This window comes from Octodon degus, unplaced genomic scaffold, assembly GCF_000260255.1.
Source record: "Octodon degus isolate 3935 unplaced genomic scaffold, OctDeg1.0 scaffold00087, whole genome shotgun sequence".
Lineage (NCBI taxonomy): Eukaryota > Metazoa > Chordata > Mammalia > Rodentia > Octodontidae > Octodon > Octodon degus.
In genome coordinates, this window is record NW_004524663.1 from 9,527,186 (window position 1) to 9,549,522 (window position 22,337).

Below are 22,337 nucleotides of genomic sequence, written 5' to 3' on the forward strand. Positions count from 1 at the left end.
TTCCACCAAGACCACATTAGACAAAGTGGGATATTTAAACAAGAAAATGAGATATTTAAGCATAATTTATTCTTTTATCATTTTTCTACATTAAGAACCCCACTACTCCCCACATTCATTCACTGAATATTCTATTCTACTGGATCTAAAAAATCAGTGAATTCAATTCAGCGAAAGTCAGAAGGAGCCATTCTGCATCCTTAGTATTCTAACTCTATTTCACATATTTATAAGGCAAACCATTACATTAATGTATAGTAGAGATAATTCTGTTTAGAAAGGTTATATGACATATAGCTAAAATGACTTGTATCAATGTGACTAACAGAAACTAATATAAAATTTAATAAATATGTCAACTATAACATCAGCGGAATCTTAAATATGTATGAGAAGGTGTGTAGAAATAACAGTATCTTTTCAAAATTCAAACTCTGGTGTAGTTTAATAATAGACATCAGAATGCTAATGCTGAGAACGTACTGTCATGAATACATTATTTGCAAGAATACGGGACTTGCAAGAGATCTATGATGTCTATAATACACTTCTCCCAATGGCTTTGTTCAGTGAAATGAAATTGCATAGGTCTACTTGGCCTTGTGTAGGAAAAATGGCATCAAAGCCTGAGAAATGCAAAGAAAGCCTATCACTATAATGGGAACAATAAAAGACAGGCGTTAAACAGAAAAGCCGTTTGTGAGTGATCAAAACGTGGCTGCATGAAAGGAGTTAAGGGTGTGATAATAAAAATCAATTGTTCTCATAGGGTTGGTATCCAGGAATATGTGGCTGTTAACACCAAAAAGGCATGAAGAAACTGAACCCTTGGGAAATGCCTGTTGTTTCTTTCTCGATTGCCTGAAGGTGAAAATATCAGCTGCTTCCAAAGCAAAAGGCCAGATTCACTTTCAAAAACTGTCGGCTGCCATATTCTTACACGAAGAAGAAAGGAATCCAGGTCAACAACCAAAAAAACAAACAAGAAAATACATCTCATATTTCTAGCATACACTGCTATGTTGGTATGTCTCAACAGTTAGCTACTTATTTTAATAGTCATTATTAGTGACTGTATTAAAATCTGCTGTAGGACATCTTCTAAATGCCTTATGTTTAATATACAGAAGTAACCCAGTAATCTTCTGTACTAGGAAGTTCTAAATAGTTTTTAGGATAAACTGTGACTATAAAATTGAATCAGCCACACAGGGCCCCTGCGGGCACTTTATCAGTTCCTTCTACTGCCCTGGGGGCTGCCCCTATTGCCCCTAGGTCACAAAGCAAATACTTGTACTGGCCCACTATCACGCAAGAGGGGCACCTCTGTACACTGGGTTTTGCTGCTAGGCAGAGAGCTGCCACCATTCTTACGGTGTCCAGATGTGTCCTCTGGTGCTTGGCACGGTCGCTGGAGTTGCTGAACGCCTTCTGGCAGCCCGGGTGCTGGCACAGGTACGGCTTCTCGCCTGTGTGGCTTCGCAGATGAATCTTGAGATTCTCAAGCCTGGAAAAGGCCTTCTTGCAACCTTCAAACTGCAAAAGAAAAACAATCTTTGGTTGTTGAGAAGGACCTTGAGTGACATGGGGGTGAGGGGAGGGTAAACTCTTCATTTTATACTTAGCTTAAAAACAATAAATTAAAGTGAAATCCAAACAGGACCAAGTATTACTGCTAAAATTATCCATGTGCTAATGTGAACTGCATTTTTCCACTGAATATATATGCCTCTTTCTATACTAGATTTGGGTCCCAAACTGATTTGTGCGATCACTTATGTTAGAGAAAATTCACAGTGAGCCATCTGGCTCTGTTAATAAAAATACAGTAATGTGTGTCTTAAAGAGTTATTAAAAAATTAACACACTTTTCCACTTCCAAATTGGTCTAAACTGAAGAAATCGGGAAGGAAGAAACTTTTTTGACAAGTAATAAGCTAATATAAAAATCAGAGTGATGTGTGAGAAAAAAGAATTAAAGATGAGAGGTCCAGGGTGAAGAGGGCTCATGTCCATTAGACTGATACGATTAGAACTTCCTTAGCTGTACTGGAAACTAAACTATATCAACCAGCAGTTTTCAATTTCCCAAAAGGCTACCATATTTACATGGAGGGCAATGTTATAAACATGCTTTAAAAGGAACCAAAAAAAATAGATAATTCATTTAATGTTGAATTATCTTCCCCAAAACTTAACTTTTATTTTTAAAATTTTTCTTACAGAATTCATGAAAAGAATCAAAAATCAAAATTTGGTATTATAGTAAATGTGTCTTTATTGTGTCAATATTTATTGACAGTAACATTTACTTAATATTTTCTGTGGGCAAAGTATGAGCTACTTCATAGGATCAAAGTGGTCAAGTGATAATACAGTAAAGAAAATGTTATTAGGAAAAGCATATAAAAGAAGAATGCATTTTAGTTGGAGACTTATCACTGATTACTCCCTTTGGTGCTAAACCCAAGAATGTTCGTGCGACTTTGACAATTTTAATTTTATTTGAGGGCCCACTAGAAGGGAAAGCTAGAAAGAAGAATAAACCTATCAAAATAAAGTATAACATAATTAAAGCATCAAGAAACCTCAGTTTCTAAAGAGGGCCATAAGGACAGGAGTGATAAAGTAAAGAATATAAGTAACGAAGGTCAGATGAAGGAGATTCTGATTCAAAATTAGCAGGCATCTCACGGCCTCGCTGAGAAGGTATGATGACCCTTAGTTACTAAAATAGATGGGGCAGCTCACGGGCATAAAGGATGATCTAGAGCGGGCCAAGTTTGGTGACTGGAATTTTCATCTTCAAGTAAAGAATAAGCTAAACAGAATAATCAAACATGTCACAACTCCATCTATTTAAGTTGCTCACATTTTGTATGCTGGAGTATTTTAAGAAATTTATGAAAGTTGCACTTATTTTTGATTGAGAGTTATACATGTTTCACAGACATATGTTGGTTTATTTCAATTTTGATATTTTGCTTAAAATAATTTTGGTGTTTTCCTGATTTATATTTCACATAAAAATAAATTTAGCCTGAACGGAAAATGAATGCTGACGAAGCCAAGTACTTTTTTTCAGCAGCAAAGGGCATATAATGCCATGTCGTTAGAGGAAAAGAAGAGTTGAGGGGCTTATTTCTACAGGGTTTCAAGTGTTTCTGAAGTTTAAGGATAAAACGGCTCAAAATTAACTCCAAATTCACAGCTAAACTGGCTCTGCTGACCAAACCTCTGTTTTTAAGGTTTCTTTTCAATGACAACTCAGAGCAAACCCCTGGAGCTCAGTTTATTTTACTTGGAATCACCTGGTGGACCACACTTAACCCCAAAATGAGCCTGTGGTTTTGGACACACTAAGCCTGTAGCCTGATTCCTAGCAAGGTTCTTTTGTAGAGTGGATTTCATTCTGGGGCTAGTTCCAGGGGTGCATACACGGGGCTTGTTAGGCCCAGTATTCTCTCCACCCTACAGTCTCCTCAGAGAGAAAGCTGCATTGTTTGGGCATCAGGATGGGAGGACAAAACAACTTTAGAACAGATTAATAAGGTTCTTGTGAGTACCAGATAAAGCACAACCTCTAGTTCTACAGTAGAGTAATTAGATGTGTGCTGGACTAATTCATATTGTCCACATGATGAGATATAAACTCTGTGTATGCTAGCATTCCCAAGTCTTCCCAGTTAAATGTTCACTCAAATGTTCAATTAAAATTCAACTAATTGCTGTCCTATTAACAGAAGTAAGAAAAACCCAAAATCTCACTGCAATTCAAGCAAATCACTGAAAATGAGTAACATCTCAGAATATCCCTACCATTTTAAAATAGCAGAGGTAGAAGAAACTATGAACAGCCATGATAAAAATGAAAACAAAACCATCCTCTGTAGATAGTAAAAATCCAGCTCATATGTTTCCTCTTTAAGCTGAAAGGTTGGAAGATGACACAGTAGTATCACAATGCTTTCAGTGTTGAGGGGGACTATTTAGAGTGCAAAGCTTGATGTCACTGAGTTGTACAAATAAATGCAGAAGAAAGGCACTTCCACATATGCAAGTGTTCACAGCACGTACTACCTATTCTTGTTGATGAAATTAACTCAAGAAACTATGATCCCAAGACCAGTGAAATTAGGCACTGAAGGAATGATAGATAGATGGCTAGGCCTCACACCCCATACATTGCAAACACCCAAATAAATATGTGACATTGAAGATTTTGCAAGGAAAAGGGGGTGCTGGTTGCTCCTCTTGTGATCCCTGGATGAAACTTGAAAACAAATAATTTTATAATCAATCACTATCATTCATTAAGGAACTAACTCAGTAATTTAGTAAAACAATTTCTTCTCTCTGAGCCAGTTTTTATTCCTTAACATTTTACTTAAAAGAGTTTTTATTCTTTAGACATTCTTAGATACTTTTAAAATAAAGTAACAGGCAAGTTTATTAGAGTGTTAGAAGATACATCAAAACTGGATTCTTTGGGTATTTGGACAATGGATGCTTTTTATCCTCTTTCTTAGATATTTCGTGTTTTCCAAATCTTTACTAAGTTCTTCGGACTTTGTAAATGAACATTAAACTTAGATAAATAAGGACTATTATAAGTAATTCCCTGGCTGTAATCATCCGGTTTTTTGCTGAAGTTTCTACAGGGCAAGATCCATCTCGAAAGGTAAGGTCCAACTTGTCAACTCACTGCTCTGCGAGTTACCAACCAAATCCCACACAACAGAGCAATTGCTTTGTCTCAGGTGCTCTGCTTCCTGGACTAGCTGTGGAGCCATGAATCCAAAGCCCAGGGACTGGATCACCAGATTGTCCAAGATTTATAGATCATGTACCGCTACATAAGAGAAGACACACAATCAAACTTTAGCATCAACAGGGAAGTGAAGGTTGAAAACACAGGATGTGAAAAAGAGGCAAATGACACTAATGAGAAGAGAGTGGTGGGAAAGCGAGCTGCTGCTCATCAAGCCTTCCATGCTAACATTCCTGGTGTGTGTTTTCAAAAGGGTTAGTAAATTATCTAAATAGCATTCTTTATCATCCAACAAATACTGAATAAGTCCCATAGGAAAAAGTAGTAAGATGCAAAGCTGATTCATAAGAAGACAGAATCCAGAGTCACTGTACATGGCTGGTCAGGCTCAATATTGAAGAATCCTGAACAGTAATGCTCAAGGACATGGCCTTGAGGTCAGAGGCAGTGCTAGCATCACCTGGGAACTTATCAGAAGTGCAAAATCTCTGACCTCATCTCTGTGCACGAGGCCCCTCTATCCCCAGTGCGAGCGAGTGAGTTAGAAAACGCCACTCAGGCTGTCATCAGTGCCCATTTTCTTACAACAATCTTCTGACAGAAGGATAGCCTTTTGCAGAATCCACTATTTTCTCATTTGGACAAGAATCATGTGGTCTAACATAGTAGCAGCTGCCCTAGGACTGAGAGGCGTATACCGGGGTAGGGCAAACTTATCTTCATTCATACAGTAAATGAAACAAAAATCCAAGAATACCAATTCTTCACTAGAAATTCTTTAAACTCCTGACTTGCAAAGTGCTACCAGGCAGATGTCTGCTTCGAAAATAAGCATGCTCACAAGTTCCCTCAGAGCTTCCTGACCCACAGGACACCCCACATTTCCATGGTCCCTTATGGTCTTCTGTTGAGAAAAATCACTGAAGGAGAGCCATTTGCACATTTCAGTGGAATTACAGACACATATAAGAATAGTGCATAAAATTGTAAGTGACAGAACTTTCAATCTCGTGGGTTTTGAAAAATACTGCACTGTAGGAAGCCTTACTTTGAGCAATATCTCCTTAACTGGTGGCTCATTTTAGGTAACAAACTTTAATTAGAAATTTTCAATAGCCTCAAATCTAAAGAATTTCAGCTTGTACTGCTCTGCTAATTTAGAAAATTATTTCATATTTAAAGAATCACACTGGACTGTAATCATCATCTCTATATATTAGTTTGATTAGAGATTGTTGACATTAAGTAACATTAAGATAACCTTTGAAATATCACTTTGTCTTCCTATTAGAAGCTTTTGTGTAAGGTTTTAGAAATGAATGCCTCATTAGACACAATTAAAATGGGATTTATTCCATATGTGTAACCAATAATCAAGAGAATATTACTTCCTTTCCCTAATCAGCTACTTAAGAGTGGTGCGAAGTTTGTATTCAATGCAGTAATAACAGCAAACCTTCTTGATCAGGTTTCTTTACCATTGCTAATGTCAACAAAACCCAAACAGAAAAGAGTCTATGATGCTGGACATGCGTTTTTAAAAATATACATTTGATTTCAATTAAGGCTCAGTGTTTATGAGCCTTAGAGGTATATGCTTTGACAATTTCATCAGTCAAGACCAATTAATCTCATTAGCAATGGCTGCCACCACGATGTGCAGCAGGAACTGCCTGATGAGTTACAGTATATGCTGTTTATATCTCCACATACAGCCCAGATACAACAGAGATAAAAGAGATTGATAGAAGGTCAGCAAACATTTCTAACACCCTCAATATGGTCAAGGTGGCTTCCATAGTAAGTCCAAGAGTTCAAGCCTACTTGAATCAAGTGCATGCCTTCAAAAGATAGGAATGACAGATTCCTACCGTGTCTTGGAAGGAGATGACACAAGAGACAGCCAAGAGTCAGTTTACACACCTCAGAAGACATGAGAAATCTGATCCTATGTTGAACTGGCACTCAGTTCTGAACGTTTCCTTCCAGAACAGTATTTTCTAGGTCTATATGCACATGAATTATCTGAGGGTCTTGTGGAAACATATTCCACTTCCATAGGTGGGGCCTATGTGTGTGTTATCTCTCACATGGTGATGCTGATGAAGGCTGAATGCTAGAAGTAAAAATAAGATTCTTTGAGTCATCAGGAACTCTCATATTGGAAATGTTCAATTGGATAGCATTTAGGAAAGAAGAAATAAAATAGCAAAATAGCTCAAGAAAGAATAAAAAGATGAAGAAAGGGCCTAACTTTGATGACCTAAACAGTGGCAACTTTGTCCTTAGAGCATTGGGCAGTATGATCTAATTTTTAAATTCAGGTTGAGAAAGCTCAGGACAAAAAGCAGAAGAAAATCACTTTAAAAAATGGACAAAGACTCAAAAAAAAAGAGACTTCAGGGACACCCTGGGTCACCTGATTCTACTCCTCTTTCAGTTGACTTGCATTTGGACACAGGACTTGCCTTGTGCCCCTCTGGTTTCTGCTTCCAGGGCTTTTTAATTAGTCCTGGCTGCTTCAGAAAACCTTAACATGTTGGTTTGCAGAAAGTGTTATATAAAGGGAAAAAAGAAAATATTCAAATGTTTTAAGGCTTTTAAAAAGTGTCGAGTACATGAATCTATCACACCGAGTAATACTGAATTCCTTCTGCCCTTTGTTCCATTCAGACCAACAACTACACTACAAGGACAGAGAACATGTTCTCAGGTAAATCACTCCCTTGTCCATAAAAGAACACTGTACGCAGGACCTTCTGTTTCCTTTTGGTTGCTAAAAGGTAATAACTGAAGACTAACAGTGGCCTCACTGGAAATGACTTAAAGTTGTGGTAGAGCTTATCTGTGGTTAATTTCAGAGTTTATTAACTCCAAAAAAATCGGTGCAACTCAGACTGAGTTTCTCAGTGTTCCAAGTGTCTAAATAGATTTGCATTGTCATTCTTTACATCATCCCTTAAAATTTGATTGTTGTCTCTGAAGAGTAGAAAAGACCATGGTACTTTGGTCTCAATGAATCAATTCATTTAGGTGCATGCCACTCATCTGGTATTCTGAAGTCCTCATTTATCCAGGTTTTCTGGAACTTTTTTCTAGAATTAATCTTTAATCTATTCCTGAACTGAAAAGGATTCCAGTCCATTTTTTCATGTTATGCTGGCATACTAAATGAATCAATTAACTTGCTCATGAATTCAACTTCCTGGCTTGGTGTACTTCTTGGTTTTTTATTAAATCTGTATAAAACAAAGGTCAAGAAACTGGGCAGGTATGTGTGTGTTTCTAATAGGTTTATGGTAATTCATTGTGCTTTAATGTTTGGAGTCATGCATAGTGGTTGATCTTAGAGGGCACTCTAAGTAAGGTGGCAAAACCAGGAACAGTTCAACCTAAAAGTAAAAAGGGAAGATGTATCTTCAAGAATGCACATGTGGAGAGAAACGTCATTCCTGTGCCAGTAACTGAACAGTACAATTTAGTAATTGAACTAAATTTTTTATGAAAATTATCAAGTGTCTGGTTTGTAACAACTGAAAGGACCTGGGGACAAATAGAACTTCATCCTGGGCATTATAGTCCCAACTGGAAAAAGAATTCTCCAGAGTGCAACACTTGAGATTTAAAACATAACATATGACCCTTTCCAGGTATTCAACAAATGTACGGTATCACATATTATTCATGTTATATAAGTATAATTCTAAAAATCTACAGTCTCAAGCAAATGATTATTTCTCCTCACAGGGTAAACAATGAAAAATTGGTTGTTAAGAGGTTGTGGGAACACAACAATACATTTGTGTTGTTGTTTATTAGCATTGACTTCACCCAATCTGTGAATATAAATCCACTAGACATGCTTATTTCAGGTTTTTTTACAAAATACAATTAATGTACTTTGATTATATGCCAGTAAAGCAAATATGTCTTATGGCTGTCTAACTAGTTGTGCACAAATATTAGTGAAAGCAATTAAATTATTTAGTTTCCTTGTACCTGTGTTCCTCACTGTCACACAGTCAAGTATAATTCCAACCCACAGTACGTGCATGTTTTGGCGGATATACACTGCTGGGCTACAGGAAATCGGTGCTCACAAACAACAACAACATTAATTTTTGTGATTTAACAACATACAGATGAGTTTTTCATTATTTACCATCTCACAAGCATATCATTTATTTAACGCTGTAGTATCCTGTTGAGGGTAGGGAAATACGCGATGCCTTGTATTTGTTGGACAGGCTCCATTTTTCCCTTGCCTTTGCACCTGCTATTCTCTATGTGTGTCGTTCAACCCAAACAAAAGCAACACTCAGATATTGTTCTACTCTATCTGAAAGAAAAGAACTCCTTCAAACTTCCAAGTACAAGTCAATATACCAAGTGGCCGACTCCTTGTTCCCCAAAGGGATACGATGAGCTGTCAGCACATCCAGCCTTTAGTAGGTGCTGCTGATGACACAGGAAAAAACCATTGGCCTCAGTACTACCTTTATTACAGGCCAGAATGTTCCAGTCTGCTCCATTACCCGCCTATGATTTTTCTACATACAACAAGTGATGTGACCACTGGGGAGAGAGGAAGTACAGAAGCCAGGGAAACCATTTTGTGGGTTTTAGATACTAATTTCTGTGGCTTTTTAAAACAGGTCCCAAAGCTCTAGTTTATCTGAAAGGTCCAGCTCAGAAATACATTTTCAGTTTTAAGAAAACCAAGATCAGTGAAGTAAGCAAAAGGAAAAGACAAGTAGGAGGGAAGGGGAAAGGGAAGGAGGGAAGGAGCAAAGAAGGGAGAAAGGAGGGGGAGAGACAGAGAGGCAGAGATACAGAAAGAAATCCATTCAAGGAAAGAGACAGGAAAAAAGTACAGAGAATTACCACAGCTTAGAATTTGCATCCTCAGGTCCTTTGCCTCCTCTCTACCTCCCCACTTCACCACCAGGATTCAGGCAAACTAAGTTGCAGATCCCTAACTTTGCAGCAGGCTCTTTTTTGCCTTCTTGCCTCTCCATGTGTACCCGTGACACTCAAGCTTGGGGCTGTCTTCTCTGGGAAGCCTCCCTCTAGGCTTCCACTGGGCACAACAGATCTCATCCCCTAGGTGCTCAGCACCCTCTGCTACTGCCTGGCCAGCACCAAGAGGCACCCAAGCTGGAGTGTTTGCTTCCCTCACTAGGCTGGGAGCCATATGAGGACAAGGAACCTAGTCTTACTCATCTTTTCTTGCCAGCACTGCATACAGCATTTGGCATATCCTCAAGTGGTTTTAGATCACTTACCAAATAAATGCTAACTGAAATGGAGAGAAGGCACTCTGGTAGAAAGTGAATTGATTTCCTAGACTTGCTTGTGTCATGAAGGCCTTTTAATTAGGTAGGGCTCATTACTGCTCATGCTGACATCAAATGATCAACACCACAAAAGCTTTAATAAAATGCATTTATGAGTTTAGATGCTGGATTTTAATGTCATCTAGAACTAAAATGTGTATGTAATCATTTTAATATCTAACCATGTGGGAAATCCTAATAACACTACATGGTTATATTGTTTTGTGCATGAATGTGATAGATTAACTTCTTTATTGATATTCTGAGAAATCTGTAGCAATACTAGTAAAACAAAGTGTTTTCCTACCACACCCATTTCCAAATTTGTGCTGTACATACACAGATCCTTTGGGAACATGTTATTAGCAATAATTCAAGCTTATAAATGTTGTCCTCTTCGTACATAAAGGAAAAGGAACTGTTTTAAATTGCACTTTAAAATCCTGAGCTAATATACCCTCGAATATGCCAGGAAATACCCTCTGATCAGAATTTCTCATGCAAAGAACAAAGATCTTTCAGAACTTGCCCTGAAATGCCCTAAGAGTTGCCAAAAAAACAAGCCAAGAAATACCCCACGATACCATGCCCCCGTCAAACATCCGATAGTGGTGGTGAGCTATTATTTTGAGTGACACGTGTACTGCAGCGGGATGTTTGTAACACTGAAAGCTCTAAATGGTTCGTCACCACTGTACTATAAGTAGCCCATATGAAGCCAATGCAGAGGTTTGGATCTCATGTTCCCAATGGTAACTGCAGAGTTTATTTATGTTAAAGAGTACAGAGGCTATACATGTAAGACCTTGGTGCTAGCTTCCCCATCGATAGTGGACTTGACCGCCTAGTAATGAGTCATCTTCAACTGAAAAGATGAGAAATGACACTGTCTGCTTCCACTTTTATTAAGAATTGGCATGTCTGGTTTAACAGAGCTAAGCAATGTATTTATTTACTGTGGTGTTTCCCAAAATGATCGCTGAATTCTGTCATCTCTTGACTGAGAAACTGTTTGCGGGATGAAACAGAATGTATGCTAACATACATCCAGCAACACAAACCTCCGAGACAAACTGTTTAAGTCAATTTGCTTATCATATAGGCACATAGGTGCAAATATGTGCATATGCACTTGTGGATGCAACCATGGGCACGCGCCTTAACACTTGCACACATATCCCACACAGATTCTGTACTAGATGGGTGTTTAAGATCTGTGTGCAGGGGTGTAGAAGCAAGCAGGAATTTGCCAAGAGAGAAGAGGAAATTCACACACGAAGAGAATAATTTACCATAAATTGGCCCACACTGAGTATGTTCCAAAAAAACGAGGTGCAAGATGCCAAATTTTTAATGGCTCTTGCTATTCCAGATCTGGCCCTGACAAGCTTTGGAAGAGATGCAAGTGGGTAGAAAAGATGGGATTAAAAATTCCATTTTAAGCCTTTTTCACTTTCAAATGTAAAATTCCTACCACTATGACAGGGGGAAGAGAGGGACAGGGATGTTTTCCTGACACTGCTTTTCTCAACAAAAAGCCATCATTTCCTCTATGTATTGCTTCAATGTAAATTCTAAACCTCTTGCCATCTGCAACTGGTGGTTTAAGAAAAGCAGCAGATATGAAAATAATGGAACTCAAAACCTTACAACAGCATCAGTGGACATTACAAAGGGATGACCTCAGAGTGGCGCCTCCTTGTGGCTCCAAAGCCTTCAGGCTGACGATCTGTGAAAATCCACATTGACTCATCAGAACCCCTGCATACACTAGTCTCTCTCTGTAACACATCCCCAGCATTTGCTTTCTCTCCAGACAGTTTTCTGCACGGCTTTCCCATCATGGGTTCAGAAACCCCTTCATTCCCTCTCCATGTTTTTCTTCCTTTCTCTGATTTTAAATTGTTCTATCTTGTCACATACAGTTTTCTTTCTTGGTTGTGAAGAGAACGGCTCTCATGCTTTGCCTCTTCCTCCTGTAGGCCTTCACTCATGGACAAAAGGCTGTCACTATATGCACTGACACTTTGCAAGACTGATCCTTCAGGTTTTGAGATCTATGTGATATTCAATTATTGCTACGCATGCACTGAACATTTGTCCCTAAAACTATTATGAAAATGCCTTGGCTTCTTACTATAACTTCAAACCTCTAACTGTCTTACTTAAATTCAACTTCTACTCCTTTTCCATTTATCACAAGAATGATAGATCTTTACGTAGAGTTGTAAATTTTTGTGTGTGGATGTGGATATTTCAGCAGTTCAAATATTTTAGAAGAGACTTATTAGATGACAATATTGTTCTAATAACTATTTTGCTGACCACTGTAATAAATTCACGCTACTGTTGTTGCTTGCCTCCCAGAAAAGTAAAAGAACAAAGAGCTGAGTCATTTCAACGTATGAGTCTTCCTTTATCTCTTTCTACTGTACAGAGACAACAATGTGGGCAGGAAGATACTCAGCACAAAGTAAATTCTCCATAAATGCTAGCTCTCATCATCATCTACTATGCATTCAAAATATGTAGCATTTGTTACCCCCCTTATATAAGTGAAGGGAGCCAAGTGTTAGAGAGGTCAAGAGATCTGCCAAGGTCATGCATAGAAAGGTGGCAGAGCCTTAACTGAAATCATGGGCTCTGGCTCAACTACCAGGTACTTTCTTCATGCAACCCAAGAAAATGCCAGTTTATCAAGAGGTCAAGGAGATAATAAGAAAAATATTTCTTGCAAGAACCCAACTGCACTATCCTTTTTTCCTCCACTAAGTAAAACACATTAGTAATTTAAATTTACAAGGACCAACCACCCTAAATTATACCGTTCTTTCTCACCAAAGTCTGAGCCCAGAGTTAAGCCATTAGCTATGACTAGAAAGCACTGTGTGCCTTATGTTCTTGGCATAACCTTCCTTTTAGCTAACTATAGTTCTCAAATTTGGGAAAAAATACGGTATGCATCTGTGAGCCACTCAGAATCATAGCCTGCTGAGAAACAAATGCAAAGCAATGCCTGGCACAAAAGAGTCAACATGATAATTCTAAAAGGAACTCAAGGTTGTATATTCATCCAAACAATGAACCAGCCTACAAGATAAGCCCTCACTAAATATAGGGGTCCTGGAAATTACTACCAATTTACCAAGAGTGATAAAACTTGGCCTTTACTCAATGCATACCTAAGCCTTTCTTAAAAGAACTTACCTCATAGAAAAAAGAAAGATATTTCAGAAATTCCCATAATTCAACAGAAACTTAGTACACCTTAGGCACTTAACAGATTTTTTTGAAGATGTAAATCGGTTGAATATTTGCTAAATACTCTTATAGCTGTCCCAACTCCATTGAGGCAAAATTTCCCAAGACTGATAAAACAGGTCTTTTCACTATGCCCCACTGTAGATAAAGGAATCCAAACTGTATCCCATCAGAAGCCACCTGGCTCTCCACTGTCAGCCTGTCTTGGTCTGGACTCTCCTCTGGGTTCCAGGTCCTTCTGCTGCCGATTCACTATCTCTATATCAAGTGATCGTATGCAACTCACAGTACAAATTGCAATGTTTAACCCAACCTTTACCTCTAAACAAAGTTTTCATTTCCTGTTCCACCCAGAAATACAACACCAGAGCCTGGAAGTCACACATGACACCTCCCTCTGTCACATATCCACCTCTAATCTTGAAGCCTTTAGAAAGTGCGCAAATATAAACTTTTCTTTCTGACCCTCCCTAGATTAAGCCACCATCATCTCTACCTAGTCTATTTCAGTGCTCTCCAAACAGGTCTCTCTGATCCACTCTTGGGCCCATGCTACTGCCCAAGTAATCTTTTGAAAACCAAAAGTTAGGTGAAGTTACTCCTCTGTGTCAAATTCTTCATAGGTTTCTTGCCAATATTCAGAATAAGCCCACAGCCTTTTGGCTCAAAGGTCTTGCTTGATATGGCTCCTGGCCATGTCCCCACTCACACTACCTTTTTCTTCTTTCTCCTCTAGATTTAGCTCATCAAAAATGCTATCCCTGGCCGGGGAGATGGCTCAGTAGAATAAGTGCTTGCCTGCAAGTGCAAGGGCCTGAGTTCAATCCCTGGTTCCATAAAAAGAAAAAAAAAAAAAAAAAAGCTATCCCTTCTTCACCCCCAAGGCATTTATTTGCACACATATTTCCTTTATCTGGAAAAATGTTTTCCTCTTATTTTGCTTCATTAAATCTTGTGCATCCAAATTTTAGAGCTCACTGAAATAGTCGTTTCTCCAGACAGCATTCTGTGTGCCCCAAGCTAGGTTTAGTTTCCCACATATATGTCCTTATAACATTATCATGGAACCATGAGCTTCCTTAGGACATGGGCCAGTGTATCTGACCCCCCATCCCACCTGACTCCCCCATTCCATCTTTCTAGGGCTTAAAATTCACTGAGAATCACTGTATTCTTACTCAAGCTGCGCTTGTTCTAACAAACAATGGGGAATAATAAAAATGAGTAGAACTTAAAACACAAAGCCTCAGGTCTGGAGACAAAAAAATGTTCATGAAGTCCTTTATAATTTCTAAATGCTACACAAAACACATATTTTTATAGTTTCTAACAGCACACACAGAAATATCTCAACTCATTTTGACAATGTTATCCACCAGGGAGATGAATAAACAACCTCACCAAATACATACAGTGCAATTACATCCAGCAATAAGTGACAATAGGACTTGCTTTATAGTAATCTAAAAATTCAAAGCCCAATTATTTTAGCTTCTCAGTAAATAATACTGAAAGGATATGGTAGTAAAGAAAAGTCAGGACATATTGTATTAGTAAACACTAACGATGTCTTTATGATCCACAGAACTACTTCTTTTTCTTCTGAGGGAAAGAAAACTTTGAAATTAAGAAAAAAAAAAGCTATCCAAGAACTACAGCCAAGAGCAAAATGAAAGCAGGAGCACTCCTTTTCATCTTTCAAGAGCAGTATTTAGTTAAAAAATATATGCTGGACTACAGAAAAATATGACCAGAAACATGTATGTTTGAATCCCAAAAATTACAGTCATTGGCAGCTGGCCTTTTCAAATACATTTATAAGACAAAAATGAGAGGAAAAGGACCTGTTTCCATAGCTCCAAATTTCAGAGTGAACTGACACTGACTTTAATGACAGGGGTCAGTTTCTGACTTCTTAAAATGCAGCAGCCCTGCAAGTAATTGGTATAATTAGCAGTTTAGATATGCAAATTAAATTCAAACTTGTAATGACTGAGATAGAAAAGCCATTTCAACAAGAAAAAGAAAGACAGAAGTAGAGGAAAAAGCATTAAGACAAGATTGGGCATGTTCAGGGTGGTACGGCCTTAGACAAGAAGTATAAGAAAGAAAAAAATGTAATAAAACCAAAAAGCCCACCCTAGCCTTTCTGGATGAGTTGAGGTTAACTGGAAACACAGTAAAGACAGATTCTGGGCTTGCCTGACCACTGTCCTTAGTGAAACTTAAAGGACAACCTCGGCAAGGGACTAAGGGACAGCCTACTGCTGCCTCACTATAGGACCACACAGACCATGGAAATCAGGAGGGTGACAATGAATGAGGAGATCTAGACATGCTGTACTGTTTACAGCCATTGTTTTCATGCTTTCTGGATTTGTGTTTGTTATTTTTCTGATTTGAACAAAACACATAAGCTTGTGGCACCTCAAAATAAAATCATACGGCCAATAACAGTGTTTGTTTAGGGGGCAAAAAATTAATTGACCTGCATTTCTTTCTCAGCCGATCTTCCTATCAGGGAAATGGCACTTGGCGCCAGGCCTCTTCTGCCCACCTGTGGCTCATGTGACCCGGAAGCCTTCAAAGCACAGCGCCACTCAGCTCTTGGGATGGCCTCGGCCTCTGACTTTCCGGAGCAGACCCGCATTATCCACGTGTGGTTACCTAGTTACCTGCCTCAAGGCTGTCTCCTGAGGTCTGCATCAGTCTTGTCTGTGCCTTGTTTGTAAAGCCTAACATAGTGCCTACAAACTGCCAGTAATCAAAATCTGGGATTGATGGGTAGTGAAGGGTCAGATGATCAAAATGTTTGAGTTACTCTCTGGATCATCATCTATTCAATAATCAACAGTCAATTACTGAGAGTTTATCAAGAAATTATTGTGCCAAGAGGACAGGAACTATACCAAAAGCTATGTGAGGTCAGTGATTGCCATCTCCTGGGGAGCTCCCTCAAAGGCAGACTGTAGCTCAGCATGTCTGTGGTGGGATGAGGATTCCACGCTTGCAGAACCCTTCCAAAGGCTGCTGATGCCGCCTGTCCTTGGTCACACTTTGTAATAATGAGGTCCAAGAAGATCCAAGAGAAAACACAAATACTGACCCTCACAATAGGAATCTTCGTTGTGTTGCATTTAGCAAAATCGTATTATGATCATTGCCTAAGTGGTTTTGGGTTCAGACATTCACATAGATTTCTTCTTGGAGTGGACGCAGGATAAATGGACAGAATTTCTTGGTTTTTAGTTCTGTGATACATACATTCTCTGGTGTATTCTACCTCTTATCAGAAGAGGTAAAATTTCAAGTCCTTATTAAGCTAATGAAAGATTCACTTGCTTTAGAGGAACTTGGTCAGAAAAATAGGCAAACTTGGATTTTCCACAGAATATGTTTTATGATAAAACCTCTTGAGATACATACCTATATGTATATATTCATATTCTTGAGAAAGTTAGTTCATATACAATACTTAGGAGTTTATAATATGCAAAGGAGTCATCTTTATCTACTAGGACTTCTTCCCATTGATGTAGTCAGTACTGAACCGATCTCTTTCCAACAGCTTCCAAGCCATTTTGGAATTGGGATAGATATTTATATTCTGACCTTTGAACTGACTTTCACATCTCTTAATACTCAGTGATTCCTTTGAAAACCAACAGTTTGAGTGGGTCCCTAGAACAATGACACAGTAATACAAGTGATTTCGGAAGGCAGTATCTGAGTATCAGTTTGTACAAATGCTCCTGCCTCATAAACCGCAATGCAAAGAGCTGATCCATGTTTAATGAGTTCTCCATGGATTAAAAATACATAGTTTTAAATATTTTTCAATAACAATCCTTTTTCTACTACATGCTGCTGGTTCTCCTACAGGAATAATGCCAATGCTAATTAGATTTGTTTAATGTACATATATTTGTATGGAGATATATATATATATATTTCCAGCTCTCATGCACAGACACATAGACACAGACACACACACACACACACACACACACACACAGGCATTTGCTAAAACGTCAACATGTTGCTTTATGTCTGCAGCACACAGACCAACATATCAAAATCCAAATTTAGAATCCTAATTCACAATACCATTTTTTTTTTCTTTTTCTCCCCCTCACTTGGAGTAAATGAAATTCAGCCTTTGTTGGAAGGAAATGTAAAATGTGTTTCACACATATATTTAACACTAATCTGTTCTCCCTACCTTAATTACGCTTTGAATTTCTGTAGGATCTCATATTCTAAGGACTCAATTTCCTTTTTCCTTCATTGACTCCATCTCCCACCTTTATTAATGCTGGTGAGCGGTATTCTCCATCCTCCATACAGAGAAACTGAGGCAACAGAAAGGAAAGACGCTGGGTTGTCACATGTTTAGAACTGAAAATATGATTTGGAAGCTTCGATTTAGAAGCTCTCTGATGACGTGAAAAGGTTCTTAGCAAGAAGGGTACATTCTTAGCAACACTGATGCATTAGATCGGAGGTAGCCCGCGCACTTTCTAGGCACAGATACGTTCCTCATTTTGTCTTTTCCTTCATACAAAGTACAGAACAGGAATAGCTGCTCTGTGGTTGAAGAAAAATGACAAAAAAGAACAGTTGGAGAAAACAAGGCAAAAGCACTTGGATTTTAGTCAGTGGGAGTCCATCACAGTAACTAATGGGCTGAGAATATTTCTATTTTTTTCACCAAGTAATCCATATGCAAATTTCCTGCAGCATTCAATATGCACTTCCAAGCTCAGTAAATGTTTTCTATTCTTTTCTGCTTAGCTCTCTCAGCTTTTTCCAATTAGGCCTGTTCATTTAGAAAAAAAAAAAGAAAAAAGAAAATGTCTAAAGCAAGGATTAAGCTCTGTATCTTATGGAAAAACGACAAATATTACAAATTCTTTCAGGATCTAGAGGATGCATTCTTCGCCCATCCTCCCTGCTGGGATGAGTGATGAGAATAAAGGAAAAAGGGGCTGATGCTTTTTTGTTCACTTGGTTTGTTCAGCTGAAAACATGCCTTTGCCGATCTGGAATTAAGTCCAAAATTCATGACAATTCAGACAATGGTGCACATGGAATAAGCCTGCAGATAGAAGTAAATAAAACAGACATGAAAGCTCATAAAAGAAAAATATCCTACAAAAACAAAACCTACCCGGTGAGCAGAAGTTCAGTGAAAGCAAGAGTATTCAGGACCTGCAGAGGCCAGGGAACAGGCTGGGTAAGGCAGCTGTGCCACAAGAAGGTGGCCCAGGAACAGCTGTTAGCTGGGGCGATGCCTCACAACCTTGGCCTCGTGGGGTGAGAGTCAGGGAGGGTGACAGCCAAAGTTTTTCCACCCTCAACCATCACTCCCTTGAGGACACCAGGTGCTCTGCCATTCCTGAGACTTTCAGGCTTTAAATTAAAATTTGAAGTTCATTTTGCGCTTAAAGGAAAAGCAGAGATAGTTTGGCCAAGGCTTTTTAATGTAGCCACACACAAATTCTGTTGTCTGTTTAGAGAAATAAAACCCCTAGGCCTTGAAGTCCCTGGAAGGCAGGATGGAGCTGTCCTCATACCTCAGGAGAAATTTCTGCCACTCACAATAGCCTGCTTCAAAAGAGGCTATTGTACATGAAGCTCAAAGAGATATTTACAAACATGAAAGCATCTTGCCAATGAAAGGGGGTTGATGAGGAGTGGGTAGGATTGGCACTGAATTAAAGAACAAGAAATAATCCAAGATGCCTCCTTCTTATCTAAATAGGGTTGGTAAGAGTTAACCATAAAAAGTACCAATGTGTCAGATTCAGATTTTTCTCTCCCAGAATTTGAGGATTCAAAAGCCGTATGAAGAAAAAAAAAACCTGATAAATTATGCTTAATGAGAGACTGTTCACCTGGTTGCTGTAAATATATGGAGTTCTTCAGATACCCTTCTAATGTATTTGGGGAGGCAACAGTCTGAGCACAGAGATAGAATCAAGGGGCAGAAGGGCGTCATAATAATCATCAAAGAAAAGTTCCCCTCTACCGGCAGGTGTGGGAAAGACAGAACAAAATAGTGTGCATGAAGAATGCAAATGATTAAGATCCTACTACTGTATCTCCCCCATAAAAATTTTCTACTACAGTTTCTCTAGATTTAGGAAAGCAGGAAGGGAGAAGAAGGGGGAGAGGCAGAAGGAGGAGCAGGAGAAGAGGAGGAAGTGGAAGAGAAGGGGTGAAGAGAGGAGAAGGAGGAGGAAGGCAGGGAAGACAATGAACAACAACAAGAAAAAGAAGATGAGGAAGATTTGTCTTCAACTCTGGTCAAACTACCTCATTCCATTGTTCATGAAAAAAAAAATAGCTGTGATTATGTTGCCCGATGGTCATTTTTAAAAGTTAAACTTCATTCTTCAATGCACCCGTTGAAAAAAAAAAAAGAACAAAAAAACACAAAAACCCACCTCCAATAGCTTTTTCAATTCCAAGTTCCAAGACACAGTTAATGCTCTCAAATTTCAATTCCTTAAGTCTCCAGCTTAGAGAAAAATAAACCAAACAAAAGCCTGCCAAAAATCCAAGCTGGCTATTAAAATGTTACAAGCAAGCACCGTGGGCTTGAGACTATAGATGGGATCCAAAAGAACAGAAATATCCTGGACAGAAGCCTTCAGATCACCATGGACCAGGCTTTGATGTTTTTGTTTAATTTTATGGAGGCCCAACCTTCAACCAGAATATACTTGGGCTGTCACATAAACCTCTTTCCCAGAAGTTGAAGGACTCAGACACACCACTAACTCTAGGTCCATTCTTCAGTAACTTATACTCAATCTAACTCTTAGCTGTAGGGTGAACCAAAGACATTACAGGAGGTGTGTTGCTTTGTTTACTCTCTTCCTTTGACCTATGAGTCAGTTGTATTTTTTTTTCATTTCACTACTCAAGAAACTTCTTCCCTAAGCCAACTTTGAAAAATTCCCAAACAGTAATAATCCCTTTACAGAAAGTCTTGTACAAGAGAGTATAAGAGCAACAGAGAGCTAGTGAGGGGCTAGGGAGATGGCTCAGTGAAATAAGTGCTTCCCTGGCAAGCGCAAGGGCCTGAGTTCAATGCCTGGTTCCACCAAAAAAAAAAAAAAACACCTTTAACAGAGAGCTAGTGAGCGAGGGAGTGAGAGAGAGTGAGACAGCCAGAGAATGAGAGAGCTACAGAGTGAGGGGGGAGACAGGGAGAGAGAGGGAGAGGGGAAGAGGGGGGAGAGAGAGAGTGCGGGAGCAGACCAGGCTTTAAGGACTTTGCATATTTAGTCTTTATCTGTCTTTTTCTTGTACAACTTCACTGAAATGGTGAGAACTCCCTCTGAAGGGCAGACTGGGCTTCAGCTGTCAGGCACATCAATGACAAGAACAATCTACACTTGCAGCCACAAGCTGATTATGCGCCTGCATCTTGCCTGGTAAGTCTTCTAAGAACTCCATCCTTGAGAACTTGCCCTGGAACTCACAGCATGGTATAGCAGTTGGAGCTAAAACCTGAAAAATCTTCACTAGGCCTCTAAGCCCCACGACTCCCACTGAGCAGTGGAAGGGGAAGAGGGTCTCCAAGGGGTGCCATATCTATCTATCTGTTCCTTCTTTGAAGGTGTGGCCTAGGGGTCTTGAATGGAAAAACAGGATAAAATAATCATCAAGCAGTGGGTTGGAAGCCCTTTCAGAGAGTGCTTTACACTGCCTACACATCAAACCTGTTCTTGTTTATGCAGTAATCAATGTATTTGGATTAAATAACACTTCTCCGCTTTGGCTGCCTAGCCAATTAATGCCTTTGCTTTCACCTTTATAATTAGCACACTTAAAAGAAGATTTTGAAAGTTGCTATGGAGGTAGTGAGGAATAGGCAGGGTGACTCTGTGAAGGGGGTCAGAGACACAGATTCTGTGTAGCAAAATGGAATTTGCATATTACAGACCTGCGACCGACAGACCATGGGCCTTATCATCGAGCAGCCCTGAAGTATACCACCAGGGCAGTAATGACACCGAAAACTGGATCTTTGTCACACAGGCAACACTACAGACGTGATTTTTAAACAGAAGTCATGTTTTAAAACTTTGCCATTCGGCACATACTTATTCCATGACTTTGGAAAAACACACCAAGAACTCTCAGCACAACAGACTTCTCGGTGGAGGTTCTGTAAGTCCATTCAGTCTGGCTCAGATCAGAAAAGGAAAGCTTTTGAAAGTTTCCCCATCCCACCCCATCTTAAAAATTAAGCATTTACAGCACATACTCAGGTTCACACAAAGACACAGTAGATATTGCAAGAATGTGCACTATGTTCTGCCCCAACTACCCATGATACCAAATGGGCAGCTCCTTGGGAACGGGGAATCAGGTCTCGAATAATGGGATTATCGTGGTTAATGAGTCAGAATTTTTCACTGCGGGAATTCTGCGGTAGCAAAGGTTACATGCTTCAAGGTCTTTATGAAGAGTGACTGGTAAGTGGAAAGCCGTGACTCTTCCCGTCATCCAAGCCCCCCCTTCTCCCAGAATGTTGCAACCCCCCCCTCGATCTTCCATTCTCTAAGCTCTCTAGAAGCATATGTCAAGGGTAAATGTCTGCCACAGACAACTACCAAACCCTGAAATGAACAACCGGTCAATTCAAGGTTTTCATGAATCTTCATGCGCTTTGCTCTCCATGTATAATAACAATATGGCTTTCAAAATGAGGTCAAGAGAAAGAAAATACCATTTTAATGAGTATCTAGAATGCACCAGGTTGAAGGGTCAGGTGCATTCACAACAGTTGCCTAAATTAGTCTTTTAGGGCTCATGAATGAATCATTAGGCTAATTTTATTAATGAAGGAATGGAGGCTCAAAGAAGTTAAGCAACAAAGGACAGAAGCAATGCGAGCTAGGATTGGACTCCAACTGATGTGTCTAAAAGTTCCTCATCATCTCTACTCTATC

General features: G+C 39.2%; 1 protein-coding gene across 9 annotated transcripts in view; it reads right to left on the minus strand.

The window, feature by feature from the left end:
* Glis3 (GLIS family zinc finger 3) overlaps positions 1 to 22,337 on the minus strand; it is a 445,783-nt gene that overhangs the window by 108,212 nt on the left and 315,234 nt on the right. For all 9 annotated transcript variants that reach the window (XM_023721942.1, XM_004637184.2, XM_023721941.1 and 6 more), the window contains one exon: positions 1,375 to 1,536. In XM_023721942.1, the coding sequence (XP_023577710.1) occupies positions 1,375 to 1,536 (162 nt within the window). The remainder of the gene's footprint in view (positions 1 to 1,374; positions 1,537 to 22,337) is intronic.